At 31.5% G+C, this 19,431-nt stretch overlaps 2 protein-coding genes across 3 annotated transcripts in view; one reads left to right on the top strand and one right to left on the bottom strand.

The window, feature by feature from the left end:
• LOC140060645 (polypeptide N-acetylgalactosaminyltransferase 2-like) overlaps positions 1–3,382 on the top strand; it is a 46,463-nt gene extending 43,081 nt beyond the window's left edge. Inside the window, exon 14 of the mRNA XM_072106943.1 lies at positions 391–3,382. Coding sequence (XP_071963044.1) covers positions 391–546 — 156 coding nt within the window. The 3' untranslated portion in view covers positions 547–3,382. The remainder of the gene's footprint in view (positions 1–390) is intronic.
• Positions 3,383–5,405: 2,023 nt separating this feature from the next.
• On the bottom strand, positions 5,406–19,431 carry LOC140060646 (TNF receptor-associated factor 3-like). 2 transcript variants are annotated; one of them, XM_072106945.1, is made up of 10 exons: positions 19,289–19,431; positions 17,421–17,721; positions 16,810–17,137; positions 16,182–16,253; positions 11,664–11,741; positions 10,323–10,514; positions 9,209–9,380; positions 8,290–8,609; positions 7,801–8,064; positions 5,406–7,229 (listed from the first exon to the last, which is right to left on the bottom strand). In XM_072106945.1, the coding sequence occupies exons 2-9, from the start codon at positions 17,558–17,560 to the stop codon at positions 7,834–7,836; spliced, it is 1,533 nt and encodes a 510-aa protein (XP_071963046.1). In that variant the 5' UTR covers positions 17,561–17,721; positions 19,289–19,431; the 3' UTR covers positions 5,406–7,229; positions 7,801–7,833. The 2 variants fall into 2 exon arrangements, with proteins under 2 accessions (XP_071963046.1, XP_071963045.1); XM_072106944.1 differs by having other exon boundaries at positions 5,406–8,064.

Consider the following 19,431-nt stretch of genomic DNA (forward strand, 5'->3'; position numbering starts at 1 on the left):
GGAAAAAAAATAAGAAAATTAAACAAGAACTTATACCTGTTTGAAGTTTGATCTTTATTTTATGAGGTAGGTGATCTCGAACAATCACCGTAGCGAAAAAAAAATGTGTAATTGTCTTTTAGAGAGAACTTGGAATGAGGTAAGTACTCTATGTCTACCTTGTCATCTGCCAGGTCCATGACAGTCCTCTTTCTCATACGTCTTATTTAGTGCTCTTCTTTTAGTTTCAGAATATGTTTTTTAAATTTTTGTTGTGGGGAAGGGAAAAGAAAGAAAAATTTAATATGCCGAAATAGTAAAAATACTTAATTCAATCTTATTCCTGTTAGTTGATTTTTTTAAAGAAATACTACAATAACATATAATTTTTTTATATTTATTTTCAAACAGAAATGGGAGCGACAAGATCGTCATTTGCGATTCCTAAACAGTAATCTATGTATTGATAGTAAGAACCCTAAAGGACAAGCGTTGGTTGTTCAAAAATGTGATCGTACATCGTTAACACAAAATTGGAAGTTTTCCATGAATCACTTAAAACAATAGTATTTTTTTAAATTATGAAATATGAGATGAATGCCAAGATGAGAGATAATGTGTGCTGCTCCACTAACAAATTATGAAACATTTCTTGAAACTCGTCATTTTGAAATTTTACACAAAAAAAGATTAATTTATCAGAATTATATTTATAATGTTTACAGCCCGTATTGGATGTTTGCATGAACAAAGGTCAATTCCTGTGTTTATTTGATTCCAAGATATTGGTCAGCTTTCTGTGGCTATAATTTAGGAGAAATATTATTGATGCAATAAAATGTTCCACAAGATGGCAAGATATGTACTGCTAGAGGGCGCAATTCACAGAAGACGACATATTCCTGAAGCAAATAGTTACTTCCAAGAGGCAATTGCTTTTATTTTCATTCGATGATGTTTGCAGAGATTCACCATAAATCTCAACACTGAGATTTAACTCATCGATGTTAAACTTAAAATAAAAAGTAGTCAATATTTTTAATTTTAGAATATTATCAACTGAAATTAATGTATTTTATCTCATATGTTATCATAGATGATTATGGAGCCAGAGAGAAGCGATCCTAAGTATTTATTACATTTTGAACGTGCGCTTAAGTACAAAATAAAGCATATACAAACTGGTAAGAACATATCACTTTATTATTGGGACTCAATTGAGAAGCCAATGTTTTACAGGGGTCTTTTTTCGAACAAATAAACCCATTTAGGGCTCTACCCACCAACGGTAATGTATGCAAATGAATCCACCTTTTATAATACAACGATATACAATAGTGTGAATGTTCAGAATAATAGTTCTTTCAAATCTTGTTTACCAAAGTAATCCCAAATACACCCACCGTTATACAAAACAAAATCCTTTACTGCTGTAACTGCAGTAAGATTATATTTTGGTTTAAGATTTAAAAGATAATACGTGTATGTGAGGAACATGATTTTAATATTATGAATTTCCCTTTGGCTACAACCTTTTTTTAATAAATGAATTTTATGATAACAGTACTGCATTAACTATCATATCAAAGGTGTAGCGAATGGTGTAGAGAACAGATACACACATTTTCTGTGTTTATTTAATAGTGTGAACCCATGTAGCATAAGTAAATAAAGTCAACCCTCTCAATACCGGACTCCCTGAAAACTGCAAATTCCCAGAATCATACTTTTCTTGAAGTCCAATTTTTTGTTACCATTTAAAAACACATTCGGACAACCACAATTTTTGGAAAACCTTCCCAAGTGTGTCCAGTATTGAGCGAGTTGATATATATTTATATTCAGACTGCTTATGTCATCAAGAAGTATTATAAAACAAATTTAGGCACAAAAATATATTTAATTTGTCAAATTTGATTTCTTCTATAGGCAAGCATAGTAAGAAAGGTAAAGATTATCAAAGAGCATAAAACAAACTTGTATGATAATTTTTTGTTCATATTGTTAATATAGTAGAACTGATATTAAGGGGATGCCAAATTGATCCCCAGATAGGGGTGTCCCTGGATAAGGGTGTCCTTGGATAAGGGTGTCCCTGGATATGGGTGTCCCTGGATATGGAAGTCCCTGGATAAGGGTGTCCCTGGATATGGGAGTCCATGGATAAGGGTGTCCCTGGATAGGGGCATCCCTGGATAAGGGTGTCCCTGGATATGGGAGCCCCTGGATATGGGAGTCCCTGGATAGGGGCATCCCTGGATAAAGGCGTACCTGGATAAAGGTGTCCCTGGATAAAGGTGTCCCTGGATAAGGGTGTCCCTGGATAAGGGTGTCCCTGGATAAGGGTGTCTCAACAGTTCTACTGTATTCGTACACAGTTTTATTGATTTTGTATTATTTATCACAATATTTGATTTATTTACTGTTGATTGCAATTTTGTTGTATTTAAGCCTAGTGCTTTTGTGATTCCTTCCATTTGAAAAAACTTTGCTGCACACAAAGAATAGAATGGTATGCCTTAAAGAATGATACACTCTGATTGGTAGTACAATAGTACATAAGCCATTAAAACTTGTATCATATACGGAAGGCTTTTGACATAAATTCACGCTTGCACACACACATCATTAACCTGTCAATGCTTCTATGTTATATCTCAATGTTATTGTTTATGGGAGAAGTCGGAGGTCAGTGCACTTTGATCGAACTAGCAAGGAAATAAGTTTATACTTCCTCAATGATAACAATATAAAAAGCTTGATTGTATAGCACCCCCACTCTATAATTGTTTGGTCCATAATCAATCAATTAACTTTTGGACAGGCGTAGTAGAAGCTTGTTTTTACAAAAGTTATTTTAAAATACATATCTCATTTTTTTGGTTTTTATAGTATTGTTATATAACTCACGTGCACTTTATTATTAGGCAAATTGATCATATGATTTTATAAATTAAAAAAAACATAAGTGTTTCTGTATATATATTTTGAAATGTATTAATATATTGTTTTAGGACATTAATTGCTTAACTAATTGAAATATTTGTGTTTTTTATCTTTTGAGGTTTAAATTCAATTTACACCTTCAAAAGGTATGTGTTTAAGTGAGAATTATTTTAGCTAGTATTATTACAATTTATCTATATTAATATTATTAAAAAAAGAAATAAAAAAATATAATTTATTTGTATTATTTAGATTGTAAGGACATAATTTGTAACAGTAATTAAATATGTTAATGAATATCATTTTTAAAATGGATAAATGTGCTTCATAAGGTATAGAGATATCACAGTGAATATTTCACACTACATTTTATACTAATGTTATGTCTCGCATCTTCACCATTTCATTATTACTTCTGTAGAGTATATTTTAATTAAATGTGGCTATGTCAGTTGTATTCGTACTTAAACATGTACTGTGAGGATGTGTGGCGCAGTGTTTTAGACGTTGGACTTCTGATCGTGGGTTCGAATCCAACTCTCGCCGCATTGCGTGTATCCTTAGGCAAGATAGTTTAATTACGTTTGACTCTCTCCACCCAGGTGTATAAATAGGTACCTGGTTAGATCAAGACACAACTTTGCGCTGATTACTAGCTGCATTATGGGAGTATGTTTCCATACATGTTTGATCCAAAACATGACTAGGGTAATAATGTTCAGCGTTTAGAGGTTTCACAACATTAGGCGCTATATAAATCCAGGATAATTATTGATAAAGTTGAGATATAATTAACTATTACATTTTATCTGTAATTCCAACCGGATGAATCTTTTTAATGAGATATTATTATTATTATTTATAACTGAGGAAACACATTATTACCATAGAACTACCTTGGTATACCCCTATAAAGTACCTTTCAGTCTCAAAGGTCTCCTCTTTGTAGGAATTCTACAGTGTTTATTTATAAAGAAGGGGAAATACGGTATAATTTACAACTTCAAATGTTAAAGGTATTGTGTATTTTTGAAAATGAAAGTCAAGAACTTCTGTAATTATTACAATACAAGGGAATTTACAGTGTTATGTTCTTTAAACATGCGGGTTATTAAAAACCAAAAGTTCTTTCTCAATTACCATATCGTCTAAAATTAGAACATTGTTCAAATTAAATCTACCCTGAAATTGTTAATGATGTATATTAATTATTAACCAGATACATATTTTTTCAATGGTTGAATTTATACAGCATGAAATCAACGTAATATGTATATCATTTCCTTATCTTAATGAAATGTCCGATAAAAGTCAGAATCAACTTAGAAAATTCCTGATTTCTCAACGTCATGAATTTATGTTTGTTCTTGATAAATGATAACATTAAGTTAGAATCATTGGAGATATTTTAATTGTGAACATTTTTGAAATGTTGAGGGAAAAAAAAGAACTATGTTTTTTTAACTGTGAAAAAATAAAAATGCTTTTTTAAAAAGATGAAAGTTTTATTTAAACATTTTTAGAACAAATACAATATATACCACTGTATCTAATTAAAATGTGAACTTATAAATTCACATTAAAAAAAAAAATAAATAAAAAATAAATAAATAAAGTACATGGTATGTGCCTACCAATGTATCTAATCAAAATATGATACAGAGTGCTTTATCTATCTTATTTACAATGCATTGCTGTATCATAGAATTTGTCTAAAAACTATACACTAGTTTAGATAGAACTGGATGAGTATACCTACTTAAACCTTACATTAATTAATACTTTAATACATTATTTATCAAACATCATTTACAACACATTTTGTATTCCATTATAATTCCATTCTTTGTTACAATTAAGGAATAGCATTTACAAGAATTACGTACTGTACATAAAAATGATTAAAATACAATATGTTCAGTTCATATAACAATTGGTTCTATTAAATACAATTTACCAATGTTAACAATTAGCATTTTATAATCTAGTTCTAAAACTACAAAAAAATGATAATACTAATATATAAAATAACTCTTAAAATATTAAATGTTCAAATGTTTTGTAAAACCCAATTCATATAACAGCTGGTTAATTTGTAGCCAGCATTGGTTATTTCAATCAGGTCTTCTTTCTTTTGCAAACATTTATTCATACCTAAATAATGCAATTCATTTTGATGAATGCCTTTTGTAGGTAACATACTTCATGTTCACTTACCTTGGCATAGACCTATGTTGTTATAGGTTGCTAAGATCTTTTTATATACAAATTCGCACTTTTGTACAAAACGTTAAAATCTAAATTCTTAATTAAAAACATTTTCTATATACATACACTACTTTAAAAAAAGTTTATTTATGCAACATATTGACAATTAATATTTTAAATGTTGAAATAAGTGAGGTAACTATGAAAACAAAACAAAATGTTTAAAGATGTATTGTCCCCCTAAAAAAATAATTCTTAAATTTTTTTAAATGAATATGTCATTTTAATGTCACATACAAATTATCCACTTTGACCAAAAATTGATTTAAAAAAAATGTATTATCTGAAAAAAAAACTGTAATTTAATGGGGAAAAAATAGTCAAATTGGCTACCAGCAGATTTTTGATTGAATTTAACCATTTATTTTGTCATTTTATAAGTAAAAACATTTTTTTTTCTACAAAGATAATTAACTGTATTTAAACTACAAAATAAACTATTCAAAGTCTGATTTAATTAATCTTTACAGGTTTTTGGGGGACAATACATCTTTAAGAAATAACAAAACCTCTAATCTACAAATTATTGACAACCATAAAACCTTAAATGTATTTGAATTATATACTGTATGTATAAAACAAGTTTTAAGCATGACAGAATTGATCCAGCCACTTCTCCATGACAAAACTTGGCAGCACTGTACAGTTAAATACAACCTGTAAGAAGGTATGCGAGATGTTTTTTTGTTTATTGCAATGCACAAATATTTTTTTCAGACTTTTTTTGTTAACATGTTTTTTAAGGGTTTTTTTTTGTTATAAATGTTTTTGATTAATAGGACTTGCCTTTCAAAAAAAAAAACTAAATATATACATTTATATATTTTTACATGGTGCACAGTCAACTCTTCAAATACTGGATTACCTGAAAATCAGAAAATTCACCCAAAACAAGAATTTCCAAAGGGTCCCTAAACTTTATAATACTTTTCGATTTGTATTAGTAAAACCAGACTTTCCGGAAAACCAAACATTTTGGGTCAGCTGAAATGTGTCCAATATTGGAAAGGTTGATTATATTCCATATCATTTATTTACAGATTATTAATTAATACAGAGATATACAATATTCTCTTTTTCAAATATCTCCACGTCCATGAAAGATAAGAATTTACCAAAAGGTAGGAAAGTTTATTTACATGTCAAAGGTTATTGAAAGGCGCGATTACTGTAGGTAAATACTAAATCTCAAAGAATCTGTTTCTATCCCGAGTGGGTTTCTGCCCATCCACAATGCATTTTGTGTAAATGGTCATAAGAAATACCTTTTTTTCCCTCTAACCGTTACCACTTGTCAGTGTAAATTGGCCTTAAGAATACTGTAGGTAGCCGTCAATAATAATGCAACTGATAAGGACAGTAAACAGTACGCCTACTAGCATGTCGGATACAGAGATTATGTTAAGTTATTATGTTTATAGAAAACAATGCCTCTTATTCAGACTAGGGCGTCTAGATTCAGATCTAAGGGTTAGATTGGTTTGCGAAAATGCTTGTTAAAACAATGTTCAAAACGTCAATCAAAAGTTTACAAGATTTTTGGGATCAGAATTTTGTTAAACTCATTAACGTAAACAGTTTTTTCTCTGTAACAACGTTTTTTAGAATTAACTTTATATCCATCTTCTGTTGTTTTGTTTGTTTTTAATTTTTAGTATATGACTTTTCTCCTTGGAAAAACATAGCGGAAAAAAATAAAAATTGGACCGTAAATATTTCAATTTTCTTTAATAATAAATGTATAATATATACTACGTCAACATACCTGCCAAACTATTCTTTATGCTACCAATTTCATTAAATGTTTTTACTACCTTCCCATTAATTTTTTATAAACTGCAGCAGTATCATTTTTAATCAAAATTGTTAATGTAAAAAACTGACAAAGTCCACCATGTTGTTTTCTTTATTTTCTTTGACAGGTTTTTGGTAAAGTGAGACTTGGTTATTCCCCCAAATGTCAGCAGGTATGTATTTCTTAATATAAGAATACAGTTGAATTTTAAATACTGCCTCCAAACTGTCTGCATGAGTGTCTAAAATTAAAAAAGATTATCTAAAATCTATATCTAATTTCCATGACAAAAATACATAATTATGAATAATTAGTTCACTATGTCGGTCGGTCTGTCTGTCGGTCCGGTATTACTATGCGTTTTAGCACGCGACTTATGGCTGTTGGCCTTGTTTTTAAAAAGGTACAATATATTTATGTTAGTTTTCCAGAGTTTGCTAGTGTACACCAAACTGCAGACAACAAAATTGAATAAGTTTACAATAGCAAACTTTATTTGCAAGCTTGGCCAAACTCCAAGTTTGTCAAGAAAAGGCTTCCAAAGTTTGCTAGTGTAGAACCGTTAATAAACTTAGGCAAACTGCAGAAGACAAATTTGCAAATATACACCAGCAAACTTGGAGTTTGGTGAAGCTTGCTAGTGGAGACAAGGCTTTACGCTTGGATGCTGATTTTAAGACGATAATAAAAACCTGGAATACCAAGAAACATCATTTGCATATCATTGAGCAAAATGAAAGCGATATTGTTGTACAGTCTACCATATTAAATTGAATTAATTATACAGCAGTAAATCTTTTCTTAATACTAACTTTATTCCACTTTAGAAATTAAACTGGCACATTTTACCAAATTACTGGCATTTGCTCTACAATTGCTTTAATGTACATTGTATCATCTCTAACGTAAGTCGGGTCTCGAAGAATTTGTTTACTGACAAAAAGCGGGCAACCAGTTGCAACATTCATATCTCTGTTAATTTTTGGCTTCTGGAAACTGCTGCTGTTAGGATCTGGACGAAAGGAGTCACTTAAACTTCTCTGTCCAGTTTCCTGATCCAACAATATCAAAGTGACCTACAAATAAACAGTAAAAATATTGTTATTGGTCTGCAATGTGGATTGGCAAGTAAAACCCCAATCAAATCTACTATCTCTTTTGTTTTTACCCTAACATGTTATGAGGACACATGCTTCTGCAATATTAAGTAGAAGACTTTACTCTGGTTTGTTCTAGTATGTGCAGTTTTATCAAATCAAGATACATTTTGTATAAATTGAAGAATGGTTATAAAAACTTACATTTTGTTTAAAGGGCCACGGAAGCAGAGCGTCGTACATCCCACGCATTATAACAAAGAAGAGCGATACATGCGTGTTTCGGCCCATACCGTCACCATTTAGGTACAATCGTAAACACATTTTGTACCCAGTGCGGGATGAATAAAATGGTGGACTATAGAGTGAATTGGTCTTGCCATTGATGGCCTCCCTTGTTGCCCTATCAACGTTTGGTATCCTCCATAATAGTGTACCATCATAGCTTGTTTGCTCCAATGTATTCACTTTGAATTGCAACTCAGATATATCAACTCTCATTATGTTTGTTTCGACATTAACATCTGTAATAAAGAGGAATATATTTAATCATCTTTTCCATCTCATCACCATCATTATCCCATCATCCTAAAATATCTTATTAAAAATCATTGTAGTCATTATTGACTTCACTCTCAAAGACAATTTGTTTAAAGCTCTGTCTACATGATCAAACAAAAATGTGCCCATATATGGACACATCATGTTATCACTACCATATTTGGGCACGTCATACTTCTTTGTCAAACTAGCTTGATAGTGTAGACAGAGCTAAAGACTTTATTTATGCAGAGCACCAAGAAGGAATGGGAATTAGTTTGCTTACAGTTATCTTTGAAAGTTTTCCAATTAAAAACAAACACAACATTATCATCAAACTTGCCACCATCAACATCATCATTCATTAAATTTAATTCTTTTTTATTTATTTTTTATTTCTAATTGTTTTATGCATTGTTTTCTTTTGTTTATCTTTATAAATTCTATTTATTTTAATTGTTTCATGTTTATGACTTGTCATATTGTATTTTTATGAGGGTCCCTAATGATCAGCTTTGGCTGGATGGACCACACTCGTAAAATGTTGTTGATATAAAATAAATAAAATTCTCTATAATCTCACCTGCTCTTGGAGCAGCAGCTTGTCTTGTGTTCACACTTCTAGCACTCACTTCCTTTATGCATTGTTGCTGATCTTTCTGTTCTTCATTTAAAATTGCAATCTGTTCTGTCAGGTCCTTGGATGATTGTTCTGTTTTCTTCTGTAAGTCATTGAATCTGCGTTCTGTTAGGTCCTAAAAAATGAATATATTTTATGTTTATCAGAAAAGGTTATTAATGATAATAATGATTTTTAAGACATAATGAATCTAGAAAATGAAACTCCGGGGAGAATGGAATTGAAAGGGAGGAAATAATTTAAAAATTGTGAAAAATGACACATTTTACACAATATATTAAAGATATTTTTATAACAAACTGCAGCTTAGGAATTACATAAAGGACCCTTTGTTTTGAGTTGAATGCACTAACCTATTACAAAATTTCCAAATTAACTATTTTCATCTATTACCACATTAGCCACCTGTGGCCTATTAAGCCAAACAATGGGGTTTTTTTTAATTCTGGAATTTCCCATACATATCATTAACATAATTATTTCTCATTCAAACAAAGAAGTGTTCTGCTGTTCATGATGTATCATTTTCTTTTTTTATTGATTTTTGTTAGATTGTGAAATCTACTACTACAATGTCTCGACCAAAACAAATTTTCTTTTAACATAACAACAATGAACATTATTACGTAAGCTGTAAAGAAAATATTTATATTGTGATGAATTACTGAGGCACGGGAAGGGGTATATTCTGGGGGTTTTTTAAAATCAATTCAATTGTTATTTCCATCTTTAATGTCAATTTTTAGTAAATTTTTCTAGAATGTTTTCACAATTTTGGCACCTTTAAACTATGGGTTTTTTCATTTTCATTTCTTTATTTGAATTCAAAACAAAATAACATTTAAAAAAAAAACAGTACAAGAATGAAATTAGGGTAGCACAAAAGAGTAACCAATGGTCAAACTTATTTCCATTGTGGCCCTTAAGGATGAAATAGGTACAGAATATAGTTATATAAAATTAGTTACAATTAACTATACCATACTGTACGTATTCAATAATGTTACAATAAAAGGTTTCATACACACAGGAAAGGAAATATTTAAATTATACTTACTTTAAATTTTTTCAATTCCGATTCAGAATGTTGCAGCCTATTTAACAGTAGATGACAGGTAGACTTTAATTCCTCATTCTCACGTCTAATTTGAGCATTTATTAGGTTCTGTTTTTCCAAATTTTCCAAAACTAAAAATAGATGTTCACTTGTAGATTCTGTTTGATGATTTGCTGTATCTTTTCTTGAAATCTTCAGAGGAAAATATAAATAATAATACTCTGCTCTTTACCAGGAAATAATAATAATAATATAAAACTATTTCATTTTCACAATTACTGTATGACAGGCTATAATGAACTTTTTATACATACTAAATTCTGTCAAACTCAGAGAGTAGTGTTTTTTTTTTATATATATCTGATATTTTCATGTACATTTACTAATAATAATAAAGTCTTGAAATGAGAGCCAATAGTATCTTGCGGTAATCCCAAATAGCAAATAACAGCCCCCCCCCCTCCCCCCAAAACCTACATACCTTTCTGGGCATGAAAATACTAATTTAAGATATTTGGGGATATACAAAATAAAATAAAATCACAATGGCTATTGTTACAAGATATTACTCTATATGGGAATTCAACTAAGTATAAAAAAACAGGAATTTACCACTCATAAAGATTATATTAATAGGCCTATGGACTATACCAGCATTTGACAATAATGTTTGTATTATATTTAACAACAATCACAACTAAAAAATACTTCCTGTTATTCTGATAACATGATTTATTGAAGAAGTAAATGCTTATGTATGTTACTATGGTTAGTTCTGCGCAGCCGTTATCTTGATGTACATATTATCATTGTAATGTAACCATGACATCACAAACATGCCACCGCACTAGCAGAACATTCAAAGCATTCAAACCGTTTTGCCTTATTTGAATTTTATGGTACACTATAAAGCTACAGAGGCTAACGACAATACACAAAAGAAACATGGTTTATTGGCAGTTTCAAATATCTTATTTATAATTTTATCACCCACATGATAATTAAGTGCAATTTTAAGTAAAAAACCATTATTATATTGTTCTATGTAATCAATGTAGCATAGCTTTTGCCCTTTGCATGTTTTTAAAATTTTAATAATCTTTTTTTGTTAGCCAAGGATTTTTTTTTCACAATTGTTATTTTTCCTTTATTATTATATTTCTGTTTGTGCCCACACGTTAAGTGGTGATGATGATAATACAAGGTCAACCAATCAGTTGGGCAAATAAGTATCTTATATTCTATTCGTTCTGACGTTTTATTTAATTTTCAGAAATGATTTTCCAATACTTCTTTTACCTTACAATTACCACAAATACTATTGATATAAAATGGTCTCACCATTGATCTGCAACCCATTGGTTGAAATGGACATGTCACCTTGACAAGTGGACACTCATTTTGAAGATGATCATCTACCTGAAAAAAGGATAAAAACTGAATTAATAAATATTAATGTGTTTTTTCTGTACATTTTATCAAACAAACCATAACTTCTTCTTTTTCTTTCTTTTTCGGTGACTGTAGCGCGTTGGCTGACTTGTTTTGGTTCAATTATTAAGAGACCAAAGATTTTTTTTTTTCAAAAGCTCATGCGTGGGCTGTATTTTTCCAATAGTAGTAACCATTGAATTTGAATTGAATTGAAATATATATTTATACTGGGTAACCTCTTCAGTCAAAGACTGGTCTCCCAGAGGGCCCAGTTGGTGATCAGTGGCTGTGATGTACTAATACACCGGGGTAACCCCCTACTCGTCTCGAAAGATGTACTAGGTTCTTTAAAGTGCACACAAGCTAGATGTGTACACTGGACCTACGGTTTATAGTCCTTATCCGAGAAGACTCGTTCTACCACCAGAACCAAGGAGTGAGTGAGCCTCGAACCCATGCCGATGTTATGGCTACGTAATTACGGTTCCACTGTCTTAACCGCTCGGCCACTTACTCACTCATGGCAAAGCAGTGTACTGTACTAATTGCTTAAATAAATTTAGGTATACTACAGTATAGAGAAGGTTTTCCTCTGGGCCTACAGTCATTATTATTTATCTTATACCCCTTTTACACACACTATCACCGTAACAGCGGTGTAACCCCGCGGTTGTTAGTACACCGGGCCGTTAAACGCCGGTGTTGTGGTTTTTATTGACTGGTGTAAATGGGAAAATCCAACCACCCCAGTGTGCTCTCCCTGTGGTGAAACGAAGCTGAATGTTTTCCGGTGTACCTTCTCCGGTGTAGTCGAATCTACACCGGAGACACGGAAGTGTAAACGGTTTTTGTGGTTCAACACCGAGCTGTTAAAGGTCATTGACGTGAAAATGTAACATGTTGTCACAGAAATACAATATATTATGCAAACAAAATAGGTTTTTTGCTTAAAATACACCTTTTTTTGCTTAAAATAATAATTGTACAATATATTGTGCTGTTCCTTATTTTCTTTTAAAGATAATAATAATAATTTATTAGGAAATGACACCTTTGCATCGGTGGCACACACAGAAGTGGTGCATCCAATTTAACATAATACATCAAAACAATACATTATATGACGGATACAGGTTCTTAAACTATTTGCCAAAATATAAAAGAAAAATCATTACCAACATGGTAATAGCACAAACAAATTTGTGATTTTTCTTTTCTGCTAAAAATATTAAAATTGTTTGTTTGCATTCTACCTTACCAGAAAGCCTAAAAATGTAATATTGGAGCCGGCCAATTTTATGTTGGCCTAATTATTAAAAAAGGGAAAAATAATATAATACTGACGTCTCAATAGATGAAAATGATATCTTTTTTAGCAACTGAAAAAGTACCATATAATAATTTTCCTTCATTGATACATTGTTATGCTAATTAAAAAATACATTTTTATTTTAAATACTTACCGTACCTACCCTATTTTTACGCCAACCTAACAATTTAAGGCCTATTTAAGTACGTACAGTCTACAAGGCGGAAATGCAGTCATTTTAAAAAGAAAAATAATTGGTAGGCCCTAATTTTTAAAATAATAAATGATAATCTTATTAACCACAAAGAAAATATTACACATGGACTACATTCAAAATTAAATAAATTGTGTGTAAATTCGGATTATTATTATGTTTTTATATGAGATTTGACGATATGTTCCAGTGTTTAAACATTTAAACCATAGTCAGTTAAGTTCCACGTGTGCGCTTGCAATAGTGATTTGATTGACAGCACCGGGGTGTGATCAATGTAGTGTAAATGGGCGCAACTCGAGTTTTTCTCGCAGTTTTTTTGGCTAGTGTAAATGGAAATTGCCTCCGAGTTCAACTCGTGTTCCTCTCTCAATAGTATAAAAAGGGTAATAGATTTATTAACAATATAGTTGAATAGAGCTTTTATATAAGACATCTAGCATAGACATTTTTTCAGGCAAGTTATTTACTATTTTTCTTGGTTTTTATAGTTTACACTGTTGGCCTTTATACATATAAATTTAAATAAATCAATATTTGCTAAAGATAATACTATAAATAGAATCTGTCCAGACACGTGTTGTATCTAATAGTATACAAAGTGCAGTAAAAATTACCATACAATAGGCCTACATATGATTATAGTGAGTAATTACTGTCGGAATAACGCTAATTGAATACAGCCTGCCTAAAAATAATGTTTCAATAGGGCTTTGGGAGATGAATTAAGGAGTACAGTAGGTAGGTTTTTGTAATAAAAGCTTTAATATGCCCATATATTTATTCAATTACAACCCCCAATTATTATAAAGAGATTGACAGATATATATGAAAAAAATCACAAAACAATCACTGAAATATGAAACCTTGCATGCGTTTAAAATGTCTAAAAAGTAAACAAAACTCTCTTTCTCAACTTTTAGAGGTCATTTGAACAATACGAAAATGAAGATTTTAAGTTAAATGGTATTATTGCAGCAAATTGATGCAGATTTTAAGCCGTGGTTTATCACAAAATCTAAATTGTCATAGTACATTGACTTGTAAAGTTATTGATTGTAATATTTCATATTGTATGCAAAGTATAACTTTGCATATATTTCATGGTTTCTGATTTTGGGTTAAAATTTCTAGACCTGGAAAAACGAAACAGAATACTGGATATTCCTATGGAATGTTTTGCATACAGGTGTGCGGGATTTATGTAAATAAGAAGCTAAAAGCAATTTAGCATACCAAATGTGTCTTATCAAAAGAGGATTATCAAAATAATATTTTTGTTCGTGTTTGTTTTAAGCCTATGTAACATCTGGCTCATTGTTATTAGTCAATATTTATTTTTAAATTTTAATTTTGATAAACTTTCCAGTATAGTAAAAGCACAATGCAGTATTAATATTAAAATTTATCGATATGAAAGGAGAAGGATATGAATCACGCAAAACTAGACAATGTTGCGATGTCATCACAATGACAGACAGCTTGTCGATAACAGATAGATATTTGTCAAATTAATCAAACAAAAGTTGTTGTATGTACATCTATATCTAGAGGTCATCAGGTCATACGTACAATGACGTTGATTTCACAGAAATTGGTCATTATTGGTCAATATGGTCAATACTTTTTTATAAGATCCTCAAACAAATTTCAGTTAATTACACGAACACAACAAATATTTTCAACTTGTTTAATGGACTGTTGGACCTTTTAGGAGGTGAGATTGGTGCACGTGTCGTGATAAAGTGTAGGCCTATTAGGAACTGATTTAGGAACTACAACGGAAAAAAAATTCCTGATTTGTTAAATTCAGAGAATATTATAAATGTGTTTTCATTACTCACACCCTCATTCCGCTTTCATGTAGTTAAAAAAAGAATAACCACAAGTAGTATAATAAGCCCATAGTAACTTGTAATATTACATTATTTAGACATGTAGCCAGAATTGTTATAGGGGGTTTTTGTTATCTATAGTTTACGTTAGGCCTATCATACTAGGCCTACTGTTCCTCTAGTTTGAAAAGGGCACTTCTTCTAGCAGAAATTATGTTAGAACGCATTGCTTCGCATAGCCCCCTGTAGAAAGATTTTGGTGCCAACGCTGCACTGCCCGGAACACAACCTCCAGCTTGTTATTCTTTAAAGTGTGTGAGTTTTGGTTTGCCCTATAAACACTCATTTCCCATTACCACGTTCTCAGTAATTTTAAAATGAAATTGTTATTACTTGACAATAATTCATTGTGTGGTCTAGTATTTATTTCCTTTTGTTTTGACCATGAATTCACAGTCTATACAACAGTTAATACCATCCTGATTCAGGTTGAATTGTAGGAAATATAAAGGTTATCATTGTTTGGATTTATAGAAACAAGCAATACTTGTCATGCTCATTTTCTTCCTTATTGAAAATATTGTTTAAAAAGTTGATCAATTGATGGCCTTGCAAAGTTCCATGAATTAATACAATTGTGTCATGTCAACATCTGACTAAGATGCATTGCTAACCAGCAAAAGCTTGACAGAGAGAGAGGGAATAATGCAAGTTGTATGTTCTCAACTTGGATATTCCAAAAGTATATCTGATATATTGGTCATATCTGGCCCAAATACATCAATTGACCAAACAAAAAAAAAAGATTTTGTTTGCTGTCCTAACAAGACGGTACTATTGTGATCCGTGGATTACAATCTTTATTCATCAGGAAATCAGGAAAGAAGCCATTAGACAATCGGAAAAAAAAATCTTAAATAACACCTCAGTCAGCTATGTATTGCTGAATAGGTGTTGTAGGTGACTCCAGCTGTAAAACGTGGAAGAGCAGGATCCCATATGTATGTAAAATGGAAATTATAATAATATAAGGGGAAACAAATTTTAAAAAGGTTTTTAAGAATTACCTCTTTTAAAAGCAACTCGTCTGCTCCACAATCATTTGGGCAAGCAGTTGGTTTGTTTTTACATTTATGGCTCTGTGGAAATAAATAAACATTATATAAACATGTACTAACTAAATCAACAACTTCAACAATTACAATGTGTGTTCCGCTTCAATAACATTTCAAACTTTTCTGTTGCTCAATTTGGGAAATCAGAGTGAGCTTTGAACTTTATTTATCCAATTTCAGGATAATTGCGCCTCATGATCACCTTTTTAGAATTGGCGCTATAAAAATGTATGGTTTGATTTATAGATTGAATGCATTCAAATCCAACAACAGTACAATAAAATACCATAAAAGGATCATTTTTCAGAGTAGACTAGTCTAGACTAGAAATGTTAGTTTGGAAATTCCTAATTTGGCAAGAAAATTTGTTTTTGTTAATCATTAATATGCAGTATCAGAATCTGGCCCCTGGTATTTTTAGTTCAACAAGATCAAAATAATTTGTAGCATAACGGCTATGAGACTCTTGAGCTTATTACAGAAGAAAAAAAGGCATTAAAATAATTTGAAAAAAGGCGTTGGAGGGTCACTTAATGTCAACACTGTAGAGATTTAAAGAATATTGAAATACAGTACTTACATTGATATCATTAAAAGTATATGTTCCATTACAGTATGTACATTCCACTAAACGGTAATCACAGTCATATTTTAAATGGTCCTGTAATTCAGTTCTAAATAATTTAGCATCACATCCACTCTTAAAATGTACACAGTTAACTTTTTTATATGAACAGTCAGTTAAATGATTTTCTAAATCAGAAAGTTTAATAGTTGCTGTACAACCAATTGGTTTATTTACACAAAACATCAACTTTTTTCGTAATTGGCTTCTAGCGTAAAAATCATTGTTAAAATCGGACTGTTTATTGATTCCATTACATGATGGGCATGTTCCAATTGCAGACCTAAAAAGAAAAATTAATTATTCAATTTTATTGATAAATTGTAATTCAATTGAGCACAGGAAATTTCAGCAACATTTCTTCAAAATTTATTATTTTATTAGTATTATTTTTTAAACTATTTTATTATATTTTTTATGCGAGTGAGTGGCCGAGTGGTTAAGACAGTGGAACCGTAATTGCGTAGCCATAACATGGGATCATGCTAATCTGTAGAATCTATTGAAGGAGAGTCGGGGTGGGCAGGGCTAAAGAAGAGACAAATATATTTGTATAATCAACTTACGAGACACATGGCGCACAAAACCGACATCCGCATAATGCCTGCATTGGTTTCTGTAACACGTGCTGACATAATGTACACAAGTACTCATCTTCAACATTGTCAATAAAAAGTTCGGTATCATAACCGTTCGTTTTTTGCATTGTTTTCTCTTTCGTTTCAATGGTGTAAATGGGTTTAAAATGATAGTTGTATGGTTATCGGCATGTATACTGTCCTCTTCGGGTAATAAATTGACATGGCGATATGTTTTAAAGTAACTTAGACGTTTAATGTTCATTGTCTGTAGAAAAAACGGTCCCATCTAGAAAAAATATTAGTAGATGAAAAAACATTTTTAAAAAGCCCTACATTAAAAAAAAAAATATTTGATCATGTATAGCCTAGCTGTAGTTGTAATTTTATTTTCATACTGTAGTGTCCTTGACCTTAGGCCCATCTATAATATTATTGATTGTAATGTAATATTAAATACTAACTAGATTTACCAGGATAATTGTAGACTAGATCTATTATTAGATAATTTAAAATCATAGATTGCATCAATAGCTAAAAATAGAAAAAAAAAATCCCCTAAATATTTGTGACCCTGTTTATCCCTGTCTGTGAAGCTTGTTTTGTCATTGTAAAAGCTCTGGGGTGGATTGCTATAAAACAGTCTTAACTGATGGTCTTAACTCCCCGATTAAAGCCGGCTTTATCAGATAGACGGTCTTATTAAAGCCACTCCTGATAGACCATTGCTATAAACCAGTCTTAGATAAGACCGCGTAAAGTAACAAATTGAGGGCGTACTTTGCGCGTAGAATACCAAATAAGGTAATGTTCGTCACGCTTGTTCAATTCACAATCATAATGGGGTGGATTGCTATAAAACAGTCTTAACTGATGGTCTTAACTCCCCGATTAAAGCCGGCTTTATCAGATAGACGGTCTTATTAAAGCCACTCCTGATAGACCATTGCTATAAACCAGTCTTAGATAAGACCGCGTAAAGTAACAAATTGAGGGCGTACTTTGCGCGTAGAATACCAAATAAGGTAATGTTCGTCACGCTTGTTCAATTCACAATCATAACAGTACGTACATTTCTACGCGAGAAAATCCATTCTAGGCCTATATAACAATAAAATCACCGTTATTATTTGATTTAACACTTAAAACTCGTTCAATTGGTTGTCTTTGACGATAAATAATACGTAAAAGCAACAAAAAGAGAGGTTTAAGACTGTTTTAAGACTCCTTCGAGTAGGCTTTAATTTTAAAGACCGTTTACAGGTTAGACCGCGGTATAGCAATGGTCTATAATATAAGACTACTTGCTACGTCACGAATTATAGCCGGCTAAGCGCTAAGACCGGTTATAGACCGCTTATAGCAATCCGCCCCTGTACGTACATTTCTACGCGAGAAAATCCATTCTAGGCCTAGGCCTATATAACAATAAAATCACCGTTATTATTTGATTTAACACTTAAAACTCGTTCAATTGGTTGTCTTTGACGATAAATAATACGTAAAAGCAACAAAAAGAGAGGTTTAGGACTGTTTTAAGACTCCTTCGAGTAGGCTTTAATTTTAAAGACCGTTTACATTACAGGTTAGACCGCGGTATAGCAATGGTCTATAATATAAGACTACTTGCTACGTCACGAATTATAGCCGGCTAAGCGCTAAGACCGGTTATAGACCGCTTATAGCAATCCGCCCCAGCTCTAATCATATGCTAGTCTAGTCTAGTTCCTCGACCTGCTGGGGGAATTTCGCATTCTATAAATAAACTATATATAGGCAGCCTAGCTAATGGCCACTGCACTATTAATTATAGCTTAACATTTAGTCAAAATTACTAGACAATTTTAAATACTTACTTAATTTGTAGAGAATTCATTTTACGTACGTCCACCACAGTGTTAGCGTTATGATTATGAGGTTGTTTTCGAAATCGGATTCCAGTATTTCATGGAAACGGTACTAAGTTGGAAATTCCCCTTCGACAGCCAATGAAAATGAG

Source organism: Antedon mediterranea, chromosome 10, assembly GCF_964355755.1.
Source record: "Antedon mediterranea chromosome 10, ecAntMedi1.1, whole genome shotgun sequence".
Taxonomy (NCBI): Eukaryota; Metazoa; Echinodermata; class Crinoidea; order Comatulida; family Antedonidae; genus Antedon; species Antedon mediterranea.

Coding starts and splice junctions, on each gene's coding strand:
- LOC140060646 (XM_072106945.1), bottom strand. CDS start 17,560: ATGCAAAAAACGAACGGTTATGATACCGAACTTTTTATTGACAATGTT. Junction 11,742..16,181: donor ACGAGTTGCTTTTAAAAGAG/GTAATTCTTAAA, acceptor TCCTTTTTTCAG/GTAGATGATCATCTTCAAAA. Junction 8,610..9,208: donor AGCTGCTGCTCCAAGAGCAG/GTGAGATTATAG, acceptor TCTTTATTACAG/ATGTTAATGTCGAAACAAAC.